This window comes from Rattus rattus, chromosome 1, assembly GCF_011064425.1.
Source record: "Rattus rattus isolate New Zealand chromosome 1, Rrattus_CSIRO_v1, whole genome shotgun sequence".
Lineage (NCBI taxonomy): Eukaryota > Metazoa > Chordata > Mammalia > Rodentia > Muridae > Rattus > Rattus rattus.
In genome coordinates, this window is record NC_046154.1 from 120,936,516 (window position 1) to 120,957,802 (window position 21,287).

Sequence of the window (21,287 nt, forward strand, 5' to 3'; positions counted from 1 at the left end):
TGTGAAAACAACATTCCATGGAAGTTTTATAAAAATAAACAATACTTTTGTAAAGACTTTGAAATTATGTCACCTCTTAATAGACACAGGTAAGAGAACAGATCTCTACTGAAGAAAATACAGAACTTGATTCCCTAAGTTCTTACTGCACGGTGAAATGTTCATTGCTAACTCAAGTAAATCAAGCTGAGAAGACGATAAAGTCACATGGATTAACAGAGTACAAAGTCAGTTGATATTAAGCAGAAATTAAGACGGCAGAGGAGAAAGCTCTACTTACCTGCATTTCACATCCGAGTTGTAAAATCTAGAACATGAAACCCTAGGCTCTCAGTATACATCACTTTCATTTCATATTACCCCATTCAGAATGGGGCGATATACTTTGTATACAGTGTACATAATGACGGGTTTAATTAAGTGACCCTGAAACAAGTCAGCTCAGCTTCTTAATCCAGAAAATATCTAGGCTGGCTTAGATATTTATAATATATAAACAATATATATATATATACATATATATATGTAACATTTTATATTCATATAGAAACATAAAAATATAACAACTGAGCTGTTGTGTGATGTTCTCTGTAGCTGTTGCCATTGAGTAACTTGACTACTTGATGCCAGAATTAATATAATATATCTAATTGCAGCTTCCTATAAATACACAGAAATAAGAAAAGATAAAGATATAGAAAGTGTTTCATCAGAATACAAATCGCATTACTTATCATGTTGAATAATAATTGGGATTGAACTGCTTGTCCACAGCTGCCATAGAGAAACTCTAAGTCTTAGTGTGATTTGAAAGTATGTAAATTTATGAAATGTTATTAGCTGAGTAAGCTGTAGCCACAGACGGCACCCACTATCCTTGGCCTGTGCTTATTCTTCTGAGACACACAACATTAATACTCTTGACTTCCACCAAAACTTTTTCCTAGGAAATAAGTTTTTCACCAAAACTTATTCCTACCGTATACACATTTAACATAAAATTGAACTGAATCATATAACTCGAATTTTAAAAGAAGGACATGAGGCTAAGCACCAAATATGGATTTTCCTGTTCAACTCTTTTCTATTAATGACCTGGGGCAGGGGGAACTATTCTCCCATTGTCTTAGTCATGCTCTATTGCTGTGAAGAGATACCATGACCATAGCAACTCATAAAGGGAAAGGTTTAGTTGGGGCTGGCTTACAATTTCAGAGGTTTGGTTGTTATGCCATCATGACAGGAAGCATGGGGGCATGCAGGCGGACATGATGGTCAAAGAGGTGGGTGAACGTTTTACCTCTGAATCAGTAGGCAGCAGGAAGAGAGCAAGCCATGGGGATTAGATTTGGTTTCTGAAACTTCAAAACTCAACTCCCAGTAACATAGTGTCTTGGTTAGGATTTTATTGCTGTAAAAAGACACCATGACTAAGTCAACTCTTGTAAAGGCAAATATTTAACTGGGCCTGGCTTATAGGTTCAGAAGTTCAGTCTGTTATCATCATGTTAAAAAGCATGGCATTGTACAGGCAGATGTGATACTGGAAGAGGAGCTGAGAGTTCTGTATCTTGATGTGAATGCAGCTAGGAGCAGGCTCTCTTCCCCACTGGACGGTGCTTAAGTCTAAGAGACCGCAAAGCCAGCCTACACAGGGGCACACTCCCTCCAACAAGAGCACCTCTATTCCAAAGAGGCCACACCTTCCTAATAGAGCCATATCCCATGGGCCAAGCATATTCAAACCACCACATTCCACTCCCTAGTCCTCACAGGCTTCTTCAAACACATGAGTCTTTGGGGGTCATACCTAGCCATAGCATAATAAAAATACATTTAGTTTAACTTTAAAAGTTCCTATAGTCTATAATAGTCTCAAGAGTGTTAAAAGTCCAAAGGTCAAAGTCTCTTCTGAGATTCAGGCAGATTCTCTTATCTGTAATCCCCTGTAAAATTAAAAGCAAAAAGCAAATCACATACTTCTAACATATCAAGGAACTGGATATACATTGCTGTTCTAAAATGTCATATTGAGGAAATATTAGACCAAAGCAAGACCAACAGGGTAAACTCCATCTATGTCTAATGTCCAACTTCTTTCAGCTTTGATTACTGCAACACACTTGCTTCTCTTGGGCTGGTTTCACTCCTTGTTAGCAGCTTTCCTTGGCAGATAATCTTGGGGTCTACAAAGTAATTTCAATCTCACAGATTCCTGTTCCAATGTCTGAGATCTGTACATGATCTTTTGGGCTCTTCCGAAGTGCCTGGGTCACTTCTCCAGCTCTGCCTTCTATAGCACTCTAGACTCTGGTTGACTCCACTCCATTGCTGCTGCTGTTCTTGGTGGTCATGCCATAGTACTGGCATCTCAAATGCACTGGGGTCTTCCATTGCAACTAGGCTTTACTAATAGCCTCTCAGAGGCTCTCTTCATGGTGCCAAGCCTCAGCTTCTTTGCATTACCCCTTCAACCTGCAAATGAGGCTGCACCTTCACCAATGGCCTTTCCTGGCCTCTCACAGTGCCATGGCTCTCCTGACCCTTTCATTCTTTCAAAACCAGTACTACTTAGGTGACTATTAAACATTACTAAGTCTAGCTGCAAGCACAAGGTCTGTCTCTGGAACACAGCTTTTTGGTGTTCTCAAAAAATACCTCCCAGATTTCACCTGAGTATTGTTGGTCTCTTCTTAATCACTGCTAATTTCTTGGCTCCAGCTAGCCAGCTGGACTCTAAAGCAAGAGCCACATGGCTAAGGCTGCCACATTGTGTTGCTTGTTGGGGCTGGAACATGCTGCCCTCCTTGACATCATCACCAGCTTTCTGTTTTCCAGCTCCTTCACTGCCTAAGCTTGGCTGTCCTGGAACTTGCTCTGTAGCCTGACCTTGAATTCATAGATTTACATGTGCTAGGATTAAAGGCATGTACCACCTCACCTGGACACAGGAGCTTTTTTTTACCTTTTCATAAGATTTTCATAAGGTCTGGTTTGTAGTTCATTCCAGATATAATCAAGTTGACAATTGACAATAACCATCACAATCCATCCCTTGTCAATTTGACACATAATCATATCTCCTTATGTCCAAATGATATAACCAGGTCATAATATAGCCTAACATGATATAACTATCCCTTAACTATAAATGCATAAACAATAAGCTTAGCTGGGTCGAATCTTGCCCAGAGATCACCACTCCCTTTATTCTATTTAATATCCTTGAACGGAGGACTAAGCTCCACTCCACTTCCTCTTTGAACTGTGCATTTGGTATTTTTCCTTTCTAAGCTTGTTAAACTTGGTCAAAATGTTCCTCAGGCTTGTGAACCACAGACAAACTCGAAACTAGGCTTTTTTGAGACTTCATTTGTAAATGCAATTAATATAGACTCTTAAGATAATGGTAGAAAGAGGCACAGTCTTCACCAAACTATCACTGAATTGATCTCTAAGCAACATACTAAAATTCTTTTCCTTTGAAACCTCTTGAGCCAGGCCCCCGACTTCACATCACTCTTAGCAACAATGTCTTCCATATTCATATTAGAATGGCCATTAAGCCCAATTTAAAGCATTCCATTGCTTTCCAAATCGAAGGTTCCAAAATCCATATTCCTCCAAACAAAAGCATTGCCGGGCCTATCACAGCAATAATGCAGTCCCTATACCAACTTCTGTCTTCCTGGGTTTTATTGCTGTGAAGAGACCATGACCAAGTCAACTCTTAAAAAGGCAAACTTTTAATTGGGGCTGGCTTACAGTTTCAGAGGTTCAGTCCGTTGTCATCATGGTGAGAAGCATGGAATTGTGCAGGCAGATGTGGTGCTGGAGAGTTCTATATCTTAATTTGAATGCATCCAGGAAGAAATTCTTTTCCCTACTGGGTGGAGCTTGAGCACTAGGAGACATCAAAGCCTGCCTACACAATGACTCACTTCCACCAAGGAAGTCATCCCTATTCCAACAAGGCCACACCTCCTAATCAGGCCATTTCCCATGAGCCAAACATATTCAAAACACCACACACACTTCCTGGACAAGTAGGGGCACTCCCTAATGACCAAGCATTCAAATATAGGAGTCTGTATGGGTGCCATTTTAAACCACCATACCCATGTCTCAGCATTTTCTCTGTTATCAAAAGGCAGACTTGAACAGTACCTACCATAATACTTCACGGTTTTAACACCAATTATATGAAAATAGTTCAGAAGGATCAAAGTAATCCTCAAACATTAAAAATAGAAGTTAAACCTTGGCTAGCTAAGTTTTAGTCTTTGAAAATTTTGTGGGTGTATGTGTGTGCATTCATTGAGTAGGCAACTTTGTGGAGTCCATTTTTCTTCTACCTTTTTGCTCGTTCTGGGGATGGAAATCAAGTAATCAGATGAGTGCAGCAAGAACTTTTATCAGATTGAGCCATCTGGCCAGTCCTTATCTCACTTTTAAACGAACAAACAAAAAAGTATGGTTGTTCGTGATTTGCTTCAAATACTGAAAAAGTCTTAGCAGTCCACATATATACACAACTTGCTAATCTTCTGTAATTGTTTTCAGTTCTTCCTAAAGTCACCCATTCCTTTTAAATTCTAAATTCAAATAGCCTACCTTATTAGTGTCATTATCCGTGATGTTTCACAATGGCCCTCTTTCTTTAACACTCTGGATGCTTCTCCTGTGACTCCCTGGCCTGGATCTCCTACAGTTCTATTTCCTCTGCTAGTTATATTACTTAAGCTTCAGTCTTCATCCAGCACATTCATTCACTCAGTAAATATTTATTGAACTTCCACTATGACATGATAGGACACCGGGAATTATCATGGATAAAATGTAGTCCCCACTTTCATAAAGCTGACTTACATTTAGCTAGAAACAAAGAAATAAGTAAAATGAACAGCAGGTTAATGAGTGAAAAAATGTCAAGGGTAAAACAGAAGCAAAGCAGGACAACCAAAGCCTGGTCAGAGAAGGCTCAGCGAGTGGGTAAGGAAGGCTCTGTCCAAGTGGAGGCAACCAAAGCAGGTATCAAAAGAATGGGCATTCCAATCAAAGAGAGGGCAGGGGCACTTGGCTGGGGCAGAAACTGATGCAGGAGGCACACAGTGAGGAGCAACCCGGAAGTCAGAGAACAGGCAACACTCCCTGTGTCACAGTAAAGGCTCTCGCTTTCATTTTGGAAGAGAATAGTTCTCTATTTCCAGAGGCATCCAAGATTGCACTGGTTTCTGTACAATGTACAATGTAACTGAGAGGAACGGGGGCAAGAGCAGAGCACCATAAGGAAGAGTGACTGCCCACTGAATCCCCAATGTAGTACCAACCATGGTGATAGCCAGGTTCTGGATCCCTTCAAAGGTGGCAATGCCGAGTGGTAACAATCTTCCAATAGCCACCTGCAATTCTCACACAATCTGTTTCCCACTGGCTTTCTAAACACAATTTACTTATTTATTGTGAATTTACCTATTTTTAACTTTTTATTGGTTCTTTGTGAATTTCACATCATGTACCCCAATTCTACTCACCTCCCCCGCTCCTCTTGTACCTACACTCCACCCTTGCAACCTCTCCCCAAACAGAGAAAAAGTAAGAATCTCGTTGTAGAAGCTGTAGTATGTCCCAGTGTGTTCCATAGTATATGCTTTTGTCCACATTTCTTTGCTTGCAAACTAATTGAACCAATGAGTCCAACGCAATGACTCACTGGGACTCCTCTTGGATGTCCTGCTGTTGCCCTGTGTCATGGAGACCCTGTAGTTTTGGATCTGTAGGACCAGACCCTTCATGTACACTGTAAGTTCATCTGTGGAGTAGATGTTGGGGTAGGCTAATTCAAAGCCCTGGATCTAGGCCTGAGAGCTATCTGAGCTCGTCAGCTTGCTGGTACTCATGCTCTCATGCCCTTGGGGCTATCTCAGCAGCAACCCCCAAACCAAGGCTAGCCCTACCCTGTGCCCAGGAGAGGTGCAGGGCCTACTCTACAGAGTGAGGGACATGGTCATCTCTCCCATCTCATGCCCCTAGGACCAGTTCTCCTACCTGCCATAGAGAGGGATGAGGTAGGGGAGAAGGGTATCTCTCCCTCCCCACTCCACCACCCAGCAGACGAGAGGCAGGGCTGGCTCTCCTCTGCTCAGGCCCTTAGTGCCAGTTCATCTGCAACCCCCACATCCAGGGCCAGCTCTACAGTGCTGCCCGAGTGAGGTAGAGTTTGCTCTTCCAAGTGCTGCAGCAAGTGAGACAAGGCCTCCTCTCCTGCTCTCCTGTCCCACCTTGGCCAGTGTTGAGGGCAAAAGGGAGTGGAGGGGATCTCTCCCTAACTGACACTACTGCTGCAGACAAGAGTGGGCCAGCTCTTCCACACTCACATCCCTGGGCTGGCTCACCTGCAACCCACATCCACTGTCAGCTTCCTAAGCTTCCCAGGTTAGATGCAGGGTAAGCTTTCCTTCTCTCATGGCCCCAGGGCCAGGTCTTGTACCTGCAGCAGGTGATGAGGGGGTAATGAGGAAGGAGGCTTCCACCTTGTTCACACTACTACTCCAGAGAAGTGGTAGGGCATGCCTAAGTGGCCCCTGGCAAGGGTCATCTGACTTGGGCTCACCCTCCCTGGGCAGGGACCTTTGGACTCAGGCAGAATTCTTCTAGTCTCCATTTTGCTCTCTATCCTAGGAGCCTGTCTAGGAGTGTCTGGGGCTGAAGTGGTGGTCATCTCAGGGTAATCTCCTGCCCAGATGTTCAAAGGTCAGAACACAGAGCAAATACATAGCCTCTCTCCCCTGTCATCTACGGAGGCTCATGTGACATAGCAGCCACACCTGCAATGCCTCTAGGACAGGTATTTACTAACATTTTACACTGAATTCTGTAAGCTTCTTCATATTCTTCAGCAACTGAAACAGATCTTTGGCACATACAGTCCTTAGCATTGCATATAGAATGACGGCTCGTATTATCTATCAACTTTACAGATCTAGAATCCCCTAGGCATGTCCACGAGAGATTATCTAGATATGTTAGTTTCTAGGAATGTCTGCGAGGGATTACTGAGATTACACTAGCCCCTGGCAGGGATGTGGAGAATTATCTAGGTTAATTGAGGTGGAAAGACCCAACTTTCACTGATGACAGCACTGTTCCATAGGCTGGGGTCCTGGTCTGGAAACAAAGGAGACAGTCCACTGAAAAAAACAGCATTCTTTCCTGCGCTTCCTGACTGTAGGCGCAATGTGACCACCTGCTTCAAGCCCTGCTACCAGGCCTTCCCTGCCATGAAACACTGTACCCTGAAACTGTGAGTCAAAAACAACCTCTTCCTTCTGGAAGCAGCTTTTAGCAGGGTATCCTGCCATAGCATCAAAACAAGTAAGAAGGCATACGGCATTTAAAAAGCAGTCAAGTAAACCTTCCAATTTAAACAAACAAAAAAAAAAACCCTATTTCATCTTTCACCTTTTTATTGAAAATAGACTTTTTCATATAATACATTCTGATCAATTTCCCCTCCCGCAACTCCTCCCAGAGCCTCCCACTCTCCACCCACCCGAATCCATACCTTTTCTTTCTTTCCCTGATAAAAAAACAAATAGGCAACAACAAACAACCTGGAAATCAACAGAAAAAAGAAAGAGCCCAAGAAATACATACAGACACAGACACACACTTTCACTGACACACAAATCCCGTAAAAGCACAGTCTCGGAAACCAGGATATATAAACAAAAGACCTGTAAGGCTTTAAAAACCAGTCTTGAGTTCATGTTGTGTTGGCCATCTACTGCTGGACACGGAGCCTGTCCTCAGTGTGCACTCCAGTGGGAAGGTGAGTTTTCCTTTGCCAGCAGTTGTCAGCTGGATAGCTTCTGGGCTAGGCCTGAGGGCTCGTGTCCACTTCCCTTCCCAAGGCTGGAGCCCTGTCTGACTCAGACCTGTGCAGACCCATTCTAAAGCTAAGTTTTAGCAAACTACTCCCCCAGGTTGGACAAGTTAACACTCTTACTTCATTTCAAGTAGATAAGTTGTTACGGTGAGTCATTCATTTATGAGTTAGCAAACTAAGAATGAAGGCTGGGTTTCAACCAGTCAAAAATCCTATTTTTGATTTAACAATTTTACAATGTTTCGCAGATTAGAAAAGGGACTTCACAGAAGTAAATGAAGTCTTAGAAGTAGAAACTTTGGTTTTTAACTCCTTATGGTCTTTTACAGGGCAAAGCACTTTTATCTAGATTTCCTTTTTATATTTGAGTTAGAATGACTTAGCATTTCTTTTCTTTCTTTGCAGTCATCATGGAAAACTTCTCCTCCGAATAAATTATAGCGGAGTGTCAAACTAGTCACTAGTGAACAGGAAAACTTCAAGCTGACCTGGATGAGTCAGAAAGCACAATAAACACATAGCCACCCTTATACTGCCTTTTTGCTTTTGCTTTTCCTCCGTCCAAGACTCAGATAATGCATATTTTCACTCTGAGCAGCTTCTCTAATCAATATGCTCACATTCTCCCTTCCCATCTTTACATAGTATATTGATCTCATGAACGCAGCAGCAACAGACACAACTGCCCATACCTGAATCGTGTCTTAGGGCATTTCATGGAAGTTTTATTTCAGGGCAGTTACTTGGCTACTTTCATTGATCAACAGTTACTCATTTCAATCATGAGATGGATCACTGGAAGAAAAATAACTTATTTTTTCCAGCCTGTTTCTTCTATATTGTGAATTCTTATCTACTATTACTTGATATTGAGGGTTTTATTCACTCTTTTAGAACTTCCTTTTTTTAAAATTTCCCCTTCTATTATGAATAGATTCTTTCTCATATAATATATCCTGATGACGGTTTCCCCTCTGAACTCCTCCAAATTCTTCCCCACCTTCCCTCTGATCCTGATTCACTCCCTTTCTGTATCTCATTTGAAAAGAACAAGTTTCTAAAAAGTAACAACAGAACATAACAAAATAGAACATAGAAAGATAAAACAAAGGCAATTAATAAAAGAATAAGAGAGCAAGAGAAGGTACTAGAACCAGAGACCCACTCGTTCACACACTCAGGAATGCCATAAAAATACTAAACAGAAAGCAAGAAGATATGCACAGATGGGTGCAGAACCCTGACGGCCGTGTGCATGCTGCTACTGCTGCTGCTGCTGCTGCTGCTGCTGCTGCTGCTGCTGCTGCTGCTGCTGCTGCTGCTGCTGCTGCTGCTGCTTCAGGCTCTGTGGGCTCATATGAGTTGCTCATGCTGACTTACAGGGCCTCGTCTTCTTGGTGACCACCAATCCCTCTGGTTCTTACAATCTTCCTCTCTAGGGTTCCCTAAGTTCTAGGGGCTGGGAGCTGATGGAGACACCCCATCTCTTCCTTCCAAGGTCTCTCTAAGAGCTTTATGAGCCTACGTTCAGATGAAGAATCCTGAACTAGGTCTGCAGCTAAACGCGGGTGGTGCTGTTTTGGAAGGGTCTATAACTTTAGGACATGGAGCTCCACTGGAGGTTGTGGGCCACCGGCCCTGTGTTGGGGGAGGAAGGGGAGACAGCTTTTTACGTCTCTGATCTGTATTCTCGATACTTCCTCAGTGCGGATATAGAGCCAGCCTCTCCTCCGGCTACCATGTCTTCCCCATCTACTGCCACAGACAGGCTGTACCCCTCTGAAAATGTAAAACAAAAGAACCCCCTTTCCCCAAAAGGATATTTTATCTTAGCAACAAGAAATCAACCAAGGCAATAACTGACAAAGTCCTCAAATCTAAAAACACCCAAAGTGTTTCCTGACAAAATGAATATGAAGGGGCAAAATCCTACACAGAGAGAGGAATATCAGAGAGACTTAGCACCTACTGAAGCAAAATCAGGATTGCTAAATGGGGCCTAGACTTTTAAGCAGAATATTAGGACATGATTTAAAACACAAACAGGAAGGGAGGCAAGTGAGTACACAAGACCTAAGAGAGAGGGATGTAAGGAAGGAGAATTAGACAGAATTGATTTTAACAAGTAATGGTATGCATGGGCAGTACTCATAAATTTGGGGCTGGAAGTAGGTTTCAATAACTGATTAAATTTTTTCTTTATTCCAATTTAACCAATTTGACCATGCTCTCCTGATGATAAAAGTTCCTAAAAGGTTCTCTAAAATCTACCCAGCTCTAACTTTCAAAGATAAAAGATTTTAGGCCACAAAAAAAACCCAGCAAGCTCTTCCCAAATACTCGTCCAGAACAGTTCAACAGTGCTCCTGTAAAATGTGTTTTTTTTTCTTTGAAATATTATATAAAGAAATCTTCAGAGTAATGTGTATAAATAGACCACCACTTATTCATAGATGATTCATTAATAATCAACTCATGCATATTTATTGTTTATTTTGAGAAGGCTGCCTCCGAGTCATAATGACTGTCACTTTAGTCAAGTCAAAGGACCCAAAGCAATCAGCAGACAAAGCTGCAGCATGCCCCCCAAGAACCCTGTCCCTTTGTATTTAAATACACTTCTAAATGTGAACAGTGGCTTCAGCTGATAGGCATGCTAGTGAAAACCGTGTGGTTTGACTGACTGAAACACCACAGTAAAGTCTGGGTAGCGCAAAGGATATATCACTTCTGTGATCATGCAGATGGCCACAGAGCAAGGAATCCAGGTGAACGGAAGACCAGAAGCAGAACTGCTACTGACAAAGCTGGAGCTCTGACTGACACACAGGACCTCATCCACTGCCGGTCTAAATGAACAGGACTGCTGAGATTTCGCCTCACAACAGATGCTTCTTCTCTTTCACATTCAGGCTACAGAGTTTTTAATATAAGGTTTACAGTGCGCCCACTGTCACCATCATGGTCACAGACACCACTGTGCCAAAGTCAGATCTCACCACCATTTTCCTTAGCCTCTACAGTCATAAGCTGCTATGAAAGTAAGCAACATGTTTATTTTCATAGTTTTTCTTCTCTGTGGAATGAAGGGCTATATTAGATGTCACAAATATCCTTTTACATGGTCGACAATTCCTGCTACCATGCCTTGATGCATAGGGTGAGTGTCCATGCATGTGCCAGGGTATGCATGTGGGTGCATGCATACCCGGGCACCCATGAAGATCAGGGGACAACTTAACAACTTCCTTCTTGTGCATCCCAGGGATCCAATTAACTTGTCAACTTAGGCAGCAAGTGCCCTTATCCACTAAGCCATCTTGCCAGACCCTAAATTCCTAATTTTAAAAATAGAAAATTAATTTCTCTAGTGCAAACCAGTGAGGCAAGAGCTAGACCTTTATAACATAAGCCAATGTTTACTGACACCACTTGACTGTCTCATACTGTACAATTTATCTAGTTTATGGTCAACAATACATGCTCTAGCTGTAGTTAGTTTCAGTTCTTATTGGTCTCATTAGTAGTGAGAAAAATTTGCAGATGGATTGTTTTTGAAGCAGAGAGAACTAGCATTGGACTAAGGCCCCACTAGAATTCAAGCACCCCAATACAGATACCTGGGCTGCAAAGTACTTTGGAAGGGGTGGTGGAAGATCTCAGGGGTGGCCTCAGAAGCAAAGTCTTTCTCCTGGCTTTCTCCTGCCCACTTATCTCTTCCCTCTTTCTCACATGGACTGAGTCACAGAAAGCAGCATTCCTCTTGCCCAACACAATACAAACCACAAAGCCTAAACCTATCATGCTACCTTTTCCTTGCCTTCCTGCCACACAGTTTTTTAGATGGCCCTTGCTATATATCCCTGCGATCCCAGCTGCTTAGGAGTCTGAAGCAGGAAATTCCAAGCCAAATTTCTACTTGGGCTACAAAGCAATCTCAGGGCTACCTAGGATACTTAGCAAGATCCTATCTCCAAACAGAAATAAACAACAGTAATAAAAAGAGCTGGGGCTATACAGATCCATGCAAGATGAAGGAGCATTTATTAATTTAAAATAACAGATATTGTCTCCAAAGTTTCTACTCCATGTTTGACTTTATGAAAATGATGGAATCATATAACACATACAAGAACAATCATCAAAGTTAAGAGAAAAGCACCTGTTTGTGTCTTAAGAAAAATTACTATGGCATTACTAAGTGCTAAATGAATATGCACTTTTGCAAGCTTTCAAATGTTTAACAGGTGACATTTAATAGTAAGGAAACTAAATGCTTAAATAGAAAGGAGCAGAAACACCTGGGCAGGTCTGCAAGCGTCGTCCTCTATTTAGCATGCAATTTCATTTTCAACATAATTAGCTTAAATGAGCTTCTAAATTTGGGTGATGTATTGCACATGTAATTAAGATTTAATTAAAAATGTTCTGTAATAAATTGTTTTCCATTTCTGACAAATCACATTAGAGAGGTAGATTTTGATTTGGAAATAGTTTTTTAAATGTGTTAATCATCTGTGCTGAAAATATGAGAGAGAAAAAAAGCAGTTGGGTTGAAAGTCACTTGGGATTTAAATAAGAAGTAAAGAATACAGCTGGCCCTTACATCAGTATGAAGTTTGGCTGAAGAAGATAGTTAGCACTCGTTTATTTTTATAAATATCAATCTTTTTATTCTTACAAAATATACAAATACAGTTTAAAAATTGTACCGTGAATGTTCTTATATGCAAGTCTAGTCTCTTGATAAAAAGCTTTAACCAGTTTTGTACCTACCTGCTAAATCCTGACACAGAGATGAACCCTCTGTTGCCAGTCCAAGACAGATTAAGCCACTGGACAAGAGCACAGCGAGCCTGTAGGAACTCCAGTGAAGTATCGTCTAGCTTGGCCCAGTATGGCTGCAGGTTGAGGTGGATATACTGTAGAGGGTCACAGCAATGCTGGTGGAGGAGCCTGCAAGTCTGTGCTAATCTACACAGGTCTGGTAGTGAAAGATGATTCAGAATCAGTTGAATGAGCTATATAAAACAGAAAGCCAAGATCATCAACAGTGAAGGACCGTATCACTTTTTGTTAAACACAGAATGAGGTCTAATAAAGAGCAGTATAATTGTTTCAAACACTACCTTCAAAAAGTAGATAAATCTACATTTACCACATTATCCAACACATACATCTGACTGCACTGCATTTAAAAATTGCTCAAATTCTCAACTCATGTTGACAATTCATTTTCATACAGCACAAAGATATACACACTGGTAACTGTTGAAATAATAAAAATTTTCATAGAGAAAACTTTAGATATGTCAGACATTGGTATGGAAAAAAAGAACTTCCACTCTGAGTTCTGGGGGAATGAGTAAATAGGATAAGCTAAGCACAGCTTCACTGGAGAGGTGTAAGTATACTCCTTCCAGAAAGTGCCAATTATAGGGGAAGGGCAAAGCAGGCGGAGAGTCTGGTGAGGATGGGGATACACAGAGCTTCACTTGGATTTAACCTGAAAGGAATGAAGATTCAAATTACAGTGACACAGTAAGCTTTGTGTTTTCAAACACAAGGGCTCTCCATGAAGCAGAGAGCAAACTAATACAGAATTCCAGGGAAGCAGAGAAAGGACAGATCCCACTGAAGGCAGCTAGCAGCAACTGTGGGACAACATATATTATTAACAGGCTGGACACAAAAAGATAACTTTAATTACAATAATCCGTTTGAGCTAGTCCAAGATTTGTTTTCCTATTGGAACTTTCTTAACTAGTTTTCAAAGAACTATCTTAAGAGCCCTAAACCTAACCAAGAATCAGAATTTAAAAATTCATATTTGTTTAATGATAAAAATCTTCTTTAGATAGGAGAGGTTAATTTTTTTAACATAAAAGCATTCACCTGACTTTTCTGCTTTTGTAAGTAATTATACCCTTTAACAAAATGATGTTCAGCTTAATGTAAATTCTATATTAATGTTAGATCAGATTTCACTGTTTGTGTCGAATATTCTAACATCCAAATGAACAACAATATAATCTTAAGATAAGTTGAAAGATTATTTATAAAATATGAGCAGTTGCTGATTAACGAATTGTATCTAGTGAGGCTTGGCGTACATTTGCTATGTCTTTTTAGCATTTGGACTAGGCTGTAAAATGACGTGAGGATGTTTGCATGCCTGTGTATGTACTTACTGGAAAAACAGGGAATTAGAAGCTATTAGTATAAAAGCTCTGACAAAAACTTAGTCTTTTTTCTAGACTTTCTCCCGGGCCTATCTTATGTTGCTTTATATAACGCAGCTTTTATCAAAGCAAAGTAAACTCTGTATCATTAAATTAGCAAGACTTATCATCATCCTCCATGATGTAGGTACAGTTGGATCACCTGTCCCAATAAAAATTCCCTTCTCCCGACCATCCCCTGATCCTAAACCTGCACACTGGCTTTAAGAGGCAAAGATGTATTCAGTAAGAGCCTAATAACTCTCCTTATGGGGAAAGTACCACTGAAGAGTCTCTGTCATAAGCAAATACGTTAACAAATTTGCATTAGTCAGATAACCCTGTTGACATGAGCGTTATTACACAAACAAAACTATGGAGGTAAAAATATATAAAATCAAGCACAGAAGTGTTGGGGCTGGTCTTGTGCACTGTGTATTCAGATGCTGATTTCTGAGCCCCAGATCAGACTGCAGTCTGGACATGGGCGCTGTACTGACAATGTGCTCTAAAGAATGCTCCCCAGGAATCTCTGACTGGGTAATTAAAGGCTAAAGCCTGTGACAGGAAAGAGAGAGAGGAACGCAGAGCTTGAGATGGAGTAGTGGGGTCTCAGGTAGGGACCAGGAGGAGAGAATAAAGGTAGGGGATGAAAGAGATCACCATGGGGAGGATGAACCATGGAGATGAACCACGAGCATGTGGCCAAGAGAAACTGCCCTGAGGACACATGGGCCTATGGCTGGGATGTATGTTAGAATAGCTCAGATGCTGCCCTGCATAGTACCTCAGCTAGTTAATAAAAAGCACAATTCCGTGTCTTTTATTCAGGAGCCATACGGGCTAGACTCAGGGCAGAACCCCTGTAAAATTACTTGTGTACGGAAGAAAGATGGGAAATGAGGTAACCCCACACACATCAGAGATCAGCACTATCTACAGTTTGATTTTTGTTTTTTGTTTTGTTTTGCTTTGCTTCTCATCTCTTTCAGATAAATGAACTTCTATTCTTGGGTGTGCACTAAAAAAGTGAAAGAACAGTCAGTGTTCAGCATCTTGCTTGTCTTATTCAATGATCTGTCCTGTACATCTTCATCTGTACGAACAGACCCACCCTATTCCATTCACGCGTGTGACACGATAACAACAGATGTTTACTGATTTATCTCCTGCCAGTTTCTTTCTTATTGCAAATAATACCGCAATATCATATGTATTATGTATGCATGTTCATCCTGGTAAACTGGCAATGTATCCTTAGAATAAGTTACATACATTTAAAAGTCCTTCTGAATGTTCATATCAACTTATATATTCATAGTGTATGTACTGGCTAGTTTTGTGTGTCAACTTGACACAAGCTGGAGTTATCACAGAAAAGGAGCCTCAGTTGAGGAAATGCCTTCATGAGACCCTGCTGTAAGGCATTTTCTCAACTAGTGGTCAATGTGGGAGGACCCAGCCTTGTGGGTGGTGCTGTCCCTGGGCTGGTGGTCTTGGGTTCTATAAGAGAGCAAGCTGAGCAAGCCAGGGGAAGCAAGCCAGTGAGTAACATCCCTCCATGGCCTCTGCATCAGCTCCTGCTTCCTGACCTGCTTGAGTTCCAGTCCTGACTTCCTTTGGTGATGAACAGCAACGTGGAAGTAAGCTGCACAAACCCCTTCCTCCCCAACTTGCTCCTTGATGTTTGTGCAGGAATAGAGACCCTGACTAAGACCGTGTCAATGTATGTAAGTATCCATCCACCCATATACTTGAAGATGGTATTAAAACTTTACCATTCTGAAAGGTACAAAGGCAGGGCACGTGCTACCTGTCTTCATTCCCCAGCCTTCTTCCTCATCCTCCACCACCTCCTTTTCCAATTTCTTTTTATTCTTGCTACTGTTCTTAATTGTAAAACTGTAATCCCAAAGGTGCTGTAAATGTACTCTTCCTTCCTCTCATTCTATTCAGGGATTCAGCTGCACTTGTCCATCCATCACTTCTCTCATTACAAAATCTTCAATGTCAATCAAGTTTTCTTCCTCAGTCTATGTGTATAAGCTAGAATGCAAGAGAGAATCATGGCCATTTTTCCAGAATTTTCTTGATTATTTTCTTTTTCTTAGGTGAACTTTGAAATTAAAAAAAATCTCTTTATATTTCAATTGAAACTTCAGTAAATACATTATAGCTTAAAAACTGACACTGTGGGATCCATGTGTACATGGATATACATGCATGACACTTTTTACTTACTGTGTCTTTCTACTTAGGAACATTGTATGAATTAACATTTAACAATCTTTAATGTCCCAGGAGTTTCTAAAGATGAAGATATTTATCTATTGCAGTCTGTCGATGTACTTTTATTTCCTAATTCTCCTGAATATTCTAATTATAATCATTTTGTCTGCAAATGATTTTATACCCTGCTTTTCAAAAAGTACACCTTTTATGTCTTTCTCATGGCCAAAGTATTAACCAGAACTTTCAGAATGGTATTATGTAATGTTTTGTTCTTAGTTTTATTTTCAATCTAACTCAACTTACCTAATAAAGCCATGTATAGTTTCAAAACTTTAATAAACATATTTTTTTAAAGACATAGTCTCATTCTGTAGGCCTGGTTGATCTGGAACTCACTTTGTAGATATCGCAATTCACCTACATTTTTCAAGTGTTTCAAGAGTATATACAGCTAGAGGCTACATCTAGGAACTGGTATTTCTACTGTTTCATAGTTATGGAAGGTATCAGCTAATATAGCAAACAACTTAGTATTTACTTTTTGAAGAATGGTAAAATTACAGACACCTCTCCCAGCTTTCACTTGGCCAATTAGTTTTGTCACCTACTGGAGTAGACCCTGAGGTTAATTTTCCTTTGACTTAGTATTTTGGTATTATTATCTTGACTTTCTAATATAAAAGACATGTTTAATACCAGGAATAAATACTTGAAGATCTTTGTATTACTTTAAACTAATTCTATTTGCTATGATATTATTTATGTAGGAATAAATATATATTAAGAAAAATTTATAATGTATTTTAGCAATAATATTCAAATTTATTTTAATAGAATTATTTTCTTTATTTTTATTATTTATTTATTTATTTATTAATTTTTGAGACAGAGTCTTACTATGTAGCACTGGCTAGCCTAGAACTCACAGACCTATTTGCCTATTCCTTGAGTGCTGAAATTAGGGTGTACATGAAACTTTTAAAACACTTTGTGCAAAAAGATATCCTGAATCAAAATATAAATAATGTATTTCTTCCAAATGAGATATTACTTAAATAGCCCCTAGCATCTTCTGGTATAATCCAAATATTCATATTAAAAGGTATATGTTGTATGAAGACACGTAATATTAATTTAATGGCCTTCTTATACCTAATATAATATTTTGAGAAATTCCAAACTATAAAAAGAATGAAAAGTCATCAAAGCCATGTTATTAACATGTGAAAGCGCTTCTCTAGAGTTTGACTAAATCAAAGGTGACAGATTCAGACCAAATAAACACATCTCTTCATCTTTACTAATATAGTATCTAGTGTCTATGAAGTTGCTTAGAGGTACATCTTAGCCTGAAGCTCCTTTAGAAGAACACAATGAACAGAGGATGTGGGATGTTCAAAAGGATCCCATCCCCAGCTGATTTATCTGCTCTCAACCCTCAATCTAATCTCTGAGACTGTTCACAGGACATCCTTTTATATCACATGCAATCAGTGTCCTTTCAAGAATGCTGGTTCTACATCCTGGTTTCTCTAGAGTGTGTTGTATTGACTAAACCTTTGGTACATATTTGAAAACATCTATATCTCTTTCCTTTCACATATAAGCAAGTTTCCCAATCCACACCACTGAGACTTTCCTACTCTACTGAAGCCCCCTGCTTCCTATGGCTAGGGCAGATCACACCTACAACAAGTTTACAAACACACTCTCTCATTTATATGCTCTTCATTGTAGAATAAAGCACACAAATAAAATGGCCTGCTTAACCAGTGGAAGGGGAAGCCCTGGGTCCTGCTAAGACTGAACCCCCAGTGAACTAGACTGTTGGGGAGAGGGAAGCAAGGGGGGGAGGGTTGGGAGAGGAACACCCATAAGGAAGGGGAGGGGGGGAAGGGGGATGTTTGCCCGGAAACCGGGAAAGGGAATAAAACTCGAAATGTATATAAAAAATAATCAAGTTAATAATAAAAAAAAAATGGCCTGCTTAATATGGGCAGTTCCGGGAACATTAGCTATTATTCCATATTCTTCTCTCCCATTCAAAATGTTATACAAAAACGACAAAGCGTATTATAATCGCGCATCTACTCTGGTTTTTTAGCAAATTATTTACTATTTCTACACTATCTTTGACCCCATCTCAACAAATTTTACTCAGCCTTGAGAAAAGGCAGTGCCCTGAAGATCCCTGGCTGGATGGAAAAAAAGCAAAGCTCTTGGTAAATGCTCTCCGGTACAGCCCAGCCCACAGTTCAGCAAGGCGAGGGTGACCCTGCAGCTGCTGTCTGTGTGCATGCAGCTGTGCATGTGGCATCTCCACCCAGTTCCATGCCCTGTACTTTCCTTGACACATCTAGTGCTGAAGCACACAGCCATGCTGGTGTTCCCTGCAAGCCGCAGTTGTTCTCATCCCTGAATATTCTCTTCCCTCAGCCTCCACCATTCCTGTTAATGCTAAGAGCTGGGCAGTTTTTTTTTTTTTTTAATCAGGTTTTGTTAAAATTTTAAAATCATTTAAATATATTACATCTAAATTCCTATCTAAATAGTTTTTGGAAGTGGGCAAAAAGTAAAGCTGACTCACTTTCTAGAGGTGAACTGCTACCACACAGATTTTAGAGCCCCAAGGAATGACATTACCACCATTTCATCCCCCTCTCTCCCAGCTCACCTTCCCATGTGGCGTCCCTTTCCCCTTTAAGGTATGGATGATCTTAAACAATCTGTGCTATCCCCTGCCCAATAAAGGCTGGAGCAAACCCCTGGGTCTATTGAGTGAATGCTTTGTACCCTTAAATTCCTCTATAACCTAACAACTTTAGCTTTACAGATGTGACACAGCACATTTTCGTTTAAAAGCTACCAAATTGGTTTTGAGCATCAAGCAATTGTTTTCAAAGGGAAGCATAAACACCTGTTCTACCTGGTTAGAAATAGGTGGGGAGAGATTTTTGACATTACATAGCTACAGAATTCTCCTTGCATTTGATGTCTGGATCTAGGAAGGCTAAATAACCACAGAAGGACTCCCTAAGAAGACAGACACACTGAAAATAAGATTTCAAGCCAGGTATCAGACAAGTTTCTCTAGGAACACTGAGCAGCCTAGACCAAAACTTAAAGAGTTAGAACATAGATTAAGGGCTGGTATACTGGCTAGTTTTGTGTGTCAACTTGACACAAGCTGGAGTTATCACAAAGGAGACTCAGTTGTGGAAATGCCTTCATGAGACCAACTGTAAGGCAATTTCTCAACTAGTGATCAAGTGGGAAGGACCTAGCCCATTGTGGGTGGTGCTGTCCCTGGGCTGGTGGTATTGGGTTCTATAAGAAAGCAAGCTGAGCAAGCCAGGGGAAGCAAGCCAGTAAGAAACATCCCTCCATTCCCGTGCATCAACTCTTGCATCCCGACCTACTTGAGTTCCAGTCCTCACTTCCTTTGGTAATGAACAGCAATGTGGAAGAGTAAGCTGAATAAACCCTTTCCTCCCCAACTTGCTTCTTGGTCATGCAGTTTGTGCAGAATAAAAACCCTGACTAGGACAGCTGGTAAAGATGACTTTCCAGGAAGCTGTGGCTGTGAAGTGAGATAAGCATTCACCTATTACTATCCAGTAGAACAGGCATAAACTCAGGCACATACTACTATACTGAATAATTAAGAAAGGTGAAGTATAGGGTATTATTGATATATGTACTGGGTTCTTACTGTGTACTGATAGAACAACACAAGTTAATAGTTTGTCCAGAATCTATGAAGTCAATCCAAAATAAAAGTTAAATTCTTTAAGTGTCTTAAGTTTTCCCGAGACCCAAATCTCTAACGCATCAGATTCTATATGCCTCTCCAATACTGCTGTTCTTCTGATACCCGGCAAAGCAAGCCTCCGTTTCAGCAGTAAAACCCAGTAACATTAAATCCAATATTGCAATTATGTTTGGCTTACCTCATATGGTAGTTTATCAAAATACCCGTTACTTGGCCCATCCCCAAGGGTAGCACTGCTAAACTTTTTGTTAAGAGCGTCCATTTCACAGCCGTCCTTCTCTTCATAGTCATCATCTTCTAGATCATTCATGTCTACAAGTGCAGCCTTGAGAGAGAGCAGAGGCTTGTCCTTCGTACCATGTAGCACAACTGCATCTAATTCGGTGTAATAATCCAGAAGAGAACTGTTTACTTCCAGTCGTATAAGGTTTGTGGGGAAATTTATTTGCTTAATACGAGGTTTAAACTGGCGAGCCTGGGAAGCATTCACCTTCGTGGGTCTCTCTGACCAAAGAGTCTCCCACCTGCCAAAGAAAGAATCGGCCTACAGGTTAGGGTGAGATCTAACAGCACTCTTAGTGTACACCCCTACCCCACCAGTACAGTGTGAAATAAAGCAATCTAATGAGGTGAAAAGAACCAAATGCAAGACTCACTTCCACAATATTATTTTTAAAACTAAAACACTCAATGTCAGATCTTTCTACCAAAAATATTTTTACAAGCCATCCAAAAGTTCTTTGTGTTTTTCCAAAGATTTCACATTGGTTAGAGACGAGAATTAACAGTTAAGGGTATCTGAAGAGTCAAATTCAGTTTGGCAGAACAATAAACCCGGACAAAAAAGAAATACACATAATAAAGCAGATTCTCAGCTAATTCAGCAGCAAAGCTGGTCCTCTTACTTCATAGATGTCTCCTCTTCAGCACTTTTATTTGTTATTGGCCCCAGGAAAACTCAAAATCCCATGTTCTTTCTGTGTGGGAGAGTGTACATGTGCAGATGCACTTGTATGGAGACCAGAGGAGGCAACGAGGTATCATTCCTCAGGCACCACTCACCTTGGTTTTGTTTTGGTTTTTGTTACGATTGTCTCCACCTCTGCCCACACTGAGCTGACAAGTGTACACCACCATGTCTGCTCTGATTTCAGTATGCTTGGCCCTGGGAGAG

General features: G+C 40.6%; 1 protein-coding gene and 1 non-coding gene across 5 annotated transcripts in view; both read right to left on the reverse strand.

Annotated features, from left to right (window-relative positions):
* Window positions 1-21,287, reverse strand: part of Fbxl4 (F-box and leucine rich repeat protein 4) — an 83,291-nt gene that overhangs the window by 39,015 nt on the left and 22,989 nt on the right. For all 4 annotated transcript variants that reach the window (XM_032905201.1, XM_032905178.1, XM_032905193.1 and 1 more), the window contains 2 exons: window positions 20,292-20,637; window positions 12,665-12,909 (listed from right to left, as the gene is read on the reverse strand). In XM_032905201.1, coding sequence (XP_032761092.1) covers window positions 12,665-12,909; window positions 20,292-20,637 — 591 coding nt within the window. The remainder of the gene's footprint in view (window positions 1-12,664; window positions 12,910-20,291; window positions 20,638-21,287) is intronic.
* LOC116890564 lies at window positions 6,719-6,848 on the reverse strand. The gene has a single exon (XR_004386734.1). It is a non-coding gene; the product is annotated as a small nucleolar RNA SNORA17 (small nucleolar RNA).